Source organism: Notolepis coatsorum (genome assembly GCF_963971535.1).
Source record: "Notolepis coatsorum genome assembly, chromosome: 11".
Taxonomy (NCBI): Eukaryota; Metazoa; Chordata; class Actinopteri; order Aulopiformes; family Paralepididae; genus Notolepis; species Notolepis coatsorum.
Genome location: NC_140175.1, coordinates 93,387,360 through 93,396,674, shown reverse-complemented (window position 1 = coordinate 93,396,674; position 9,315 = coordinate 93,387,360). Strand labels below are relative to the sequence as shown.

General features: G+C 49.5%; 1 protein-coding gene across 1 annotated transcript in view; it reads left to right on the top strand.

Moving 5' to 3' along the window:
* Positions 1-6,939: 6,939 nt before the first annotated feature.
* notch1a (notch receptor 1a) overlaps positions 6,940-9,315 on the top strand; it is a gene marked incomplete at its 5' end in the record, with an annotated part of 20,295 nt that continues 17,919 nt past the window's right edge. Inside the window, one exon of the mRNA XM_084325002.1 lies at positions 6,940-6,949. Within this exon, the coding sequence (XP_084181128.1) occupies positions 6,940-6,949 (10 nt within the window). The remainder of the gene's footprint in view (positions 6,950-9,315) is intronic.

Sequence of the window (9,315 nt, the reverse complement as noted above, 5' to 3'; positions counted from 1 at the left end):
TTATCCGCGTGGAGAATCTCAGGGGGTGGCCTCGCCTCGGGGCACCTGGTCACGGCAGGCGCTTCCGTGGTCTGTGGGGACAAGAGGGGACCCATTGAGGGACCCACGCTACTAGCCCAGGGCCACAACTCAATTATATCTGATCCGACTGGCCACACGCGCACGCATGCACGTGTGTGTGTACGCGTGCATGCATGCACATACACGCGCTCAGTGCACCCTCCACAAAGCTGTCATTGTGGCCCCCACCACAGCAGAGTCCAATTAAATACAGACAGGATAGGAGCATCGCCACCCCCCCCCCCCCCCTCTCTCTCTCTCTCTCTCTCTTCCTCTCATTAATCATGCCTCCGCGCCAAGCTAAACAGCCATCAGTCACAGTGTGCTTTGGGACCCCCTCACCGGCGAGGGGTCAGAGTGTAGCGTCCGCGCTGGGAGGGGACTCTGCCATCATACGCCTCGTGTTTATTTATTTCTATCTCGTATTCGTTCAGACGTGCATCTTGTGGGCCACGTGAGTGGAAGGCCTGCATGGTCACGGTGTTCCCGTCTGTACTCATGAGCTGAGAAGCAGAAGAGGTCGGCCCTCTCTGTAGTGAAAACAGGTCCCCAGACTGAGGCTGTGGTTGGTTTGTGTCACATGCGGTTCCTATCAGAGTTTGTGTCACATGCCGTTCCTATCAGTTCCTATCAGAGTTTGTGTCACATGCGGTTCCTATCAGAGTTTGTGTCACATGCGGTTCCTATCAGAGTTTGTGTCACATACGGTTCCTATCAGAGTTTGTGTCACATGCAGTTCCTATCAGGGTTTGTGTCCACATGCAGTTCCTATCAGAGTTTGTGTCCACATGCAGTTCCTATCAGAGTTTGTGTCACATACGGTTCCTATCAGAGTTTGTGTCACATGCAGTTCCTATCAGGGTTTGTGTCACATGCAGTTCCTATCAGGGTTTGTGTCACATGCAGTTCCTATCAGAGTTTGTGTCACATGCGGTTCCTATCAGGCTTTGTGTCCACATGCAGTTCCTATCAGAGTTTGTGTCACATGCAGTTCCTATCAGGGTTTGTGTCCACATGCAGTTCCTATCAGGACAAGGGGAAGATGTTTGACATTTACATGGTGATTTGCCGATGATTGCTGCTTGTTTCATGCAAAAAATTATTCAGGGTCACTGGCTCCGGGTGTTTTATGATCTAGTCCGTGAGCATATGGCAACACAGATTTGAGTGGTGAGATAGATTTAAATCCTCTTAGCAGATTTCAACACAGTTCCCACGGGTGTGAGAATGGAGAGTGAAATCACATGTAGGCATCGGGTTATGTCCGCTTTGACAACGGTATTAATCGCGTTACATGGCCGAGTTCTCCTAGATTATATCCCGTGTCGGAATATAAATGGTTTTCCAGACAGTTTTCCGCTTATCCTTCCTGGTCCGCGCGGGATGGTTCGTCTCCCCTGTCAAAACGGAAAACAGGAAGAGCTTTTTGGGAAAAGTTATTTTCAGTCCTTCCAAGCTCCTAAAATAGCCCCCTTTTATTTAAAGCCCTTTGACATAGATCATTCACAAAACAGGAGCTGGTGTGTATCCTGTTTATCCCTTCACTGGTATATTCTATTATCTGTGCAAATTCAAATTGATTCGGATTCTGACAGAGTGCCTTTTCAATCGGTCGTTTGTCTGGGAATACGTAACGGAGGAATTAAAGAAGAGATCTGGACACAAGAGAGTCTTATTATCTGTTAGACCCCCACATATTATTATTATTATTATTATAATCTCATCCAACTAGCATCAACATTGGGGCCAGTTTGAAGCATTTCCAAACCAGTTTGTATATCGATTACACAGGTCCCTCACGGGAATGACTGAAGAACAAACTGAGAACCTGAAGTCAATTTTTTAAGCTTTCAGTTTTCCACATCCAATCTAAAGATACAGTGGTGTGTACATTCACAGATTAAGACAGTAGAGACAGCCTGTGTAGCTTTTAGGTGTGTCGTGACAGGACACACTCAGGACAATGCGGTTTGATAATAAAACTGTGAGTAAGCGAACAGTTCAAAAGTATTTCAAAGCAGACTCATAATGACTCTTGATTGAAAGCTTCGCCGTGACTCGTCCAAACCAGTGGAGTTTGTCTCTTTACATGCTCAAAAAGCTATGCCAGCCAAACAGTGTCTGCCCCTGGCAGGTGGTGGGAGACAGAGACGGGGGGGACAATCGACGAGTCAGTTTATTGGGGAAGTCCTCGGTAGTGAGAGGTTATCGGAAGGTCTGGGGCTTCCTGTTGAAGACATACCCCACACGAAGGTAAGGAAAAACCTAGCAATAGGAAAAAAACACCACAGGCAATGTGGAGGGGAGAAACCTTAGAAGGGCCGTTCAAGGGGGGATCTCCCTTATTAGATGTCAGTGATAGTAGTGTTGCTATAAAACACTAATGAAACACAAATAAGTACATGCAATAGCAACTGGGGTACATAAGAACATTTTGAAAGATTGAAAATGGAGCTGATGACGGATTCTACTTGTTATGTATACGGCTGCCTGAACACATATTAGGACACAGCTATGTGTGTGTGTGAGAGACAAATTTAGTTTGTGTGGCGGTAATGAGGGTGTAGGGTTTGATGGAGGGTTGCTGGCCTTACACCTCTTGACCCGCCGGGCTCTTGGGCCTGTGCGTGACTTGGGCCGGCACCGCTTTGCTGAAATAGACACTGTTTTGGTTTGAGGTCACTGTTAAGAATAGACCCCCGAAAACATCTCGACTCTCGCTGTGTGTGTCTCGTGGGCGCGTAAAAGACGTCTGTCAGAAATAGACCGGAGAAGGAACGCCGATAGAAAGTCTATCGCGGCCGCACTTAGATGGGGATCTAGTCCGTGTGATTAGAGATTCTTCTGCACAGGCCTCCCTTTGACCTTGTACACACGGGGGCGTCTGGCGCTGCTTATTGGGTGATAAGATTCCGATGCCTGGCAAGGCGGTCCAGAGTAAACCCCGCCACCGCCGAAGAGATGTTCCACCCTGCCTCAAGGAATGCCGCTCTTCATTCGCCCTACTATAGGATTACCGGAGTGGGCTTCTGCTAAGGCTCCGCTCGCCAGTGGGCTTAGGGCGGTATCAGGAGTGTGTACGAGTGCAGGGCTGGGTCAAGTGTGCATGCATGGTGTTGGTGCTTTTATTGGGGTTTTAGCGCCCGGGACCGCCACTCCCCCCGCACGCCAGGGTTTCATTCCCCAGATGCCAGGAGGCCTTCTGTTCTGATACAGAGCTGAGACGGCGGAGGGGAGGGGGGGGTCTAATATTCTCTGTCTCAGATGAAGCAATATCTCTCGCCCCTCGCTTGTTGGGATGGGGGAATTGAGAAAAGCTTGCGACTAGGGATGTTCTATATTGGCTTTTTTACCGATATCCGATATACCGATATTGTCCAGCTCTTAATTTCCGATACCGATAGCAACCGATACTGATATATGCAGGGTCCCCCCCCCCCAAACGGAATCATTTCAGGTCATTAACATTACATATCTCCTGTCGTGGAATTAACACAACATTATGCATACTTTTGACAATAAATAAAATCAGAATTTGTTCTTACTTGCTTGCCTGGGTAAATAAAGGTTAAATAAATGTAAAGAAAAAAGGGAAAAAAAGTAGTTTGTTGTTGTTGTGAAAACCGATAGCGTTCATTCCTGATATCACATTTTAATGGCAATATCGGCCGATAATATCGGACATCCCTACTTGCGACGCTGAGCTCGGCTGGAATTAGGATCCTGCGCGCCGCAGTGTGTGTGTGTGTCTGGAGATGCTCAGAGCCCACGGATCAAAGCCCCGCTGGTTGAACGGCGGAGATAAGGGCCCATTTGGCTGCAGTGGGTGCTGAAAGTTCACATACGCCAGCACAGGCTGTCACACGCAGACACACCAGCTCCTCTGACAGCTCAGAATGGCACTGAAGGGTCCAGGGCAACAGGCTAATGGAGTACTGTTGGTGTGTGTGTACTCATGAGGTCCATGAGTGAGACGGTTATATAAGTATAAGTAAGTATAAGTCTTTATTTGTCATCAGATTAACACACACACATGCACTGTCCGTCTTCGTTGTGCATGTTTTTCCATTGGGTTTATCTTATCCTGAGGGGAAACCCTTGCGGGCACAGGGAGAACATGCAAACTCCACACAGAAAGGCCCGGGAGATACCCCACCTGGGTACCTGGCAACGCGGAAACCTGGTCCCCAAGCGGGAATCGAACCCACGACCTTCTAGCTGTGAGGCTTATGAAGGAGCCTCCAGTTCCCTTACAGTTCCCTATAGTCGTAATGTCACCACACAGGCTAATGGAGCTACTACCAGCACACAGCCCCCCCAGTTAATTATGCTGCCACTCCTGCCTTAGTGTTGTCCTGTCCACGTCTATATTAAATCCAGCCCAAGAGTGCTTCCGCATTGGTGTTTTGCGCTCTGATTGGCCGAGCGCGCGCATGAGCCGCGACGCGCTCCTCTAGCCAGGAATCGAAACTCCATTTAAGCTCCAGAGAGCGATTATTCCCATCATGTCACTGCCATTGGCTCCGCGCCGCGCTCTCTCACCGGCCGTCTTACCCCACGGACGCAGCGCTCCGTCCTCGGCATCGCCATCGGTCAACCGCCGCCGCCACCACCTAAGTGGAGCACCGCGCGCCCCAGCCCAGCCCCACCAGTCATTGTAAACAATGATGCATGTAGTTACTGTGTGTTGTTGTAGCCACCGGGTAAATCGCAATTTTTTATTGGATTGTCATGACAAACCAATTCTCTAATCCAACATATATGTAAAGAAACAACATACTCCAGTTAACGGTATATTTTTTTAATGATTCGTTACGGCGTAATCAATACTTAATTGCATTCGGGACCTCCATATTTTGGGGGTATTCATCAGAAAACTCGGATCCGGGATTCGGCTCCCATCAGTGGGGCAAGAACTGTGGATTTTCAGCCTCGCTCTCTGGAGCTTAAACGGAGTTTCGATTCCGCGCTAGAGGAGCGCGTCGGGGCTCATGCGCTGCGCTCGGCCAATCAGAGCGCAAAACGCCAATGCGGAAGCACTCTTGGGCTGGATTTAATATAGACGCGTCCTGTCCAGGAGATACGGTATAGTTGGATTTGTTGTCCGCGGTCGTAACCAGAACCATTTGGTCCTTGTTTGGCCCTGAGGTGGAATGCCCCCACTCTCTACAATGTCAGGAGTGTAACGGGCCGCGCCCTGCGATGCCACGGAAATAAACCTGCCACTGGATGCACGAGAGCCCGCGAACACACACACACACACACACATACACATACACACACACATACTAGTAGTTTCTGCTATTCCAGTGATGGCCCTGGTATTTGGGGCTTGGTATTCTGAGTATGGAAATGATCTGCTATCATCACTCAAGGAGGTGTTGAGTGTTTCTCTCTATGTGACTGGGTACATTTCTATGCCTCTCCGAACTCTTATCGATACGCTATGCTGGCCCGCGTTACCTCCTGAATAGGCTTGCTGCTGAATAGGCTTGGATAACAATCGCCTTGAACTTTCTTCTTCACTTTCAACTGCTAGTGGTAACGCCGTTTGTGTTGAACCACTAACATGTTTCGGGGGGCTAACTCTTCTTATCCGCTCGTTCGTTTCGGCGAACCTGCCGCTTCCCGTGTTTGTGTCTCTTTGAGGTGCCCTCCTCGCCTCGCAGACGACAGAGCAGATACAGGGACGTGTCTATGGAAAAAGCAGGCATACAGTAGAGCGATTACATCACTCGGTTCATATCTCATCACACAGCCTCGGGCCGAATGTCGGTTACATTATTTTGACAAGATGTTCCCCCAGTTAAGCCACACTTTCAAACTCGTATATCATGGTGGGAAAGGGGTTGGGGTTTTTCACAGTCTCTCCCGCAGTATCAGAATTTCGCTGGAAGGCATTGGTCTTAAAAGGTAATCTCCCAGAGCTCCTGTAGTGCGTGTTCAACCGTAGATGGTACTCTTTGTTGTGGAATATTTTAAATGAGCCAAACAGTGAAACTGTAGAAATTCAGATGAGTCAAATTGTATCAAAAATAGAACATCGTTTATTTCTGTTTCTGTGGCCACAGAAAGAGTATCCTCAGTTTACAATCAGAGACAAGTTAAGTTAATACGAGCGTCTGACCAGAAAGTGAGAAAGAGCTCTGGTCAGACTTACAATAAATACATAGTTTGACATGACATCAAAAGATGACAAAATTAATAACAGATATGACAAGAAAGGTAAACAAGGTGAGATTTAGGGGTTTTGTCGTATCTGTCACAAGATTGATATGAAGGCAAGAAAAAGAACAAGATGTGATTTACTTGGACATGTCATATCTAAGTCAAACTGTCCTGGGCCTGGCCGTTGTTTTAAGAACACTGTTAAGACTGTCGCCTAGTGGCTTGACTAGTTAAACTAGTTAAAGCTTTGTACAGAGAAATATGTATTTATAACAGATCTATGAACGTGATCATATTTTCTACCACATCTTCATTGCAACGTATCGGCGGTCGTCCGTAGGTAGACCGCATGTGTTGCAATTGGATCTCGAAAAAATCTACTCGAAATCTGTTTTTGTTTCTCTCTCGGGCCAGACGGCACGAACGACAACGGTGCGAGATCCCGCGGCGAGAGCGATAGTGTGTGTTTGCGAGAAGATGGCGGGAGCTTTCGGAACATTCCGAGCCCTGGGACATTTCTCATTTCCGTCTCATAGAGCCGCTGTGTTCTGCGCTGCGCCCCCGGCCCGGCCGAGCAGATGTGGTCCCCGGGGGGTCGGGTCCCTCGGCTAATGATTAGACAGATCGACGAGAACATCGTGTCGCTTAGACGACGAGGACGAGGACGAGGAGGGATGGAGGAGGGGATGGATGACACACAAAGAGAAAGAGATGCACAGAGGTGTGAGGAGAACCAAAGAATGGTCTCGCACAGTGTCAGTTGCATTTATTTTATTTATTTAAAATTTCTTGGACATTATGGTGTTGTTTTGTTCTTGATTTATTGTGATGCTTCTTCTTGACTTGTATAAAGAAGACGTGTCCGGCCCATGGGGACATTAAACGTGTGTTGTCGGGCCTTACAAATACATTTGATTTGATTTGTCCATATATAGGACGTACTGTATATATATATATATATATATATATATATATATATATATATATGGTAAAGGTATATAGGTAAAGCCAAGAGTGTAGCATGCATGCATGCATGTACACACACACACACACACACACACATATACACACACTCACTCACTCACTCACTCACTCACACACAGACAGAGACAGTAACCCCCCCCCCCCCCCCCCCCCCCCATCAACATAACATTTGCCCCCCCCCCCCCCCCCCCCCCCCCCCCCCCAGCCAGCCAGCAGTGGTATTTCTCCCGGCACAGTGAGAGTGGGTCTGGCTTTGTGTCGGGAGGCTAAAGTCACCCCCAAGAGTGGCAGATGGCAGATCAGGCCCAGCAGGGGGGAGAGAGAGGTGGGAGGGGGGAGGAAGGAAAAGGATTCTGAGGGGAGGGGGGGGGGGGGGCGCGTTCCATAGTCACAAATGTGTTTGGGGTCGGAGGTCAGGGAAGCATCTGCTCTGGCCTGAGGGGACATCATTGCAACGCTGGGAGAGACCTGTTGCCTGGGTGTGTTACCGAGCTGTTGTTCCGTGTGTGTGGGGGGGGGGACTTTATCTGTGACTGGACTGACTTCGGGACAAAGAATATAGAGGATCCATTACATTTAGCTAGCGGCACACATACGCCTATACACACACCCGCGGCGATCTCTCTCTTTCGGTTTCTGCCATGTGGGTGGGGTACTAGTAATTCACGATAAGAGGGGGGGAGCCTTTTCTCTTTTAAAAAGGAAGCGCTTCGCTGCTCGGTTCTGTTGAGTTTCCGCGTCGGAGTGAAAAGAGAAGCAGCCAGAGACTTCAAAGCCCCCCCGAGTTCTCTGACAGTCCTCTGCCAATTGCAACTGTCTGCCCCCCCCCTGTGGGGGGAAGAGTGGCCCATCTCACCTCACTCTGAGCCCCCCGCCCAGAGGGGGGCCCTTTCGACAGGCCCCTGTGACATGCGGGGAGAATGTTGTAAAAAAAAAAAGCGAACCTCGGAGAGAGCTGTAAAAAGTACACATGGCAGAAACGAGAAAACACACAGGGGAGTGCAAAAGAGAGAGAGAGGAGAGAGAGAGAGAGAACGTGGGCAGAAGGCAGGCAGAGGAATGAAGGTAGAGAGTGCCAAAAGTCAATATAGTAGAGAGGGGAAAAGGACAGGTAAGAGAGAAGAGTCGAGGGGGGGGGGGGGGGGACAAAAGTTGCGACAGCTGACTTCACATGGGTCCTTTATGTCGCCAGGAGAGGTTCGTTTGTCAGCCCCCCCTCCATCTGACATGGGGACAGAGGGGGGAGTGAAGAGAGAACGTGGAGCAGGGATGGAGGGAGGGAGGGAGGGGGAGGAGCTCTGGCCAACAGCTGCCTTCATTAACATGCGCACCTGCTCCCTGTGGAGATTCTAGGAGGCCAACAGATGCCCCCTCTGACACACAGTCCTACACACACACACACACCTACAAACTCACTCTCTCACACGCACACACACACACACACGCTGATTCAAACATAAACACACACTTATTCGTCGACTTTAAAGGCCCCTCCTACACGCGACGGACAGGCTCTCACAGTTACACACACACAAAGCACCACATGCGCGCACGCACACACACACACACACACACATCAGGCGTTCAAACACTGAATCATTTCACTCCAGAGCACTTGACTTCGCAGTTTGAAAATCAGTGTAGGCACAAAAAAATCCTGGTTGAATTATTTTCTTTCTTTCTATTTTCTCAGTGTTATTTTGCGATAGTTTCACCACAGCTCAGGCTAACAGTGGGCCAGTGAGGCATAGCCATTTGGGGGGGGGAGGGGTGCTTGGTATTCCACAGACCCCCACCCCGGTCCTGTCCTGGGAAATCATGACTGTGTCTGTCTGATTAACAACAAGCGACTTCTCATAATCAGCCAGTTTGGAAATGGGGGGGGGGGGGGGCGACTGTTGCAGTGTCTGTCCTTATAGTGTTATGGTGTATGGAGGCGAAAGGGGGGGGGGGGGGGGGCACACACAGGGGGCTTAGTGGCCTGAATGCGGCGCTTCATCTCTGGGCAGCCAAGGCCGCCACAGCCCCCTTGATCTCCAGGGTCATTTGGGATGAGTGTGGACAGCCGAAGGGGGGGGGGTGGGGGGGGAAGGTAGCTGGGAA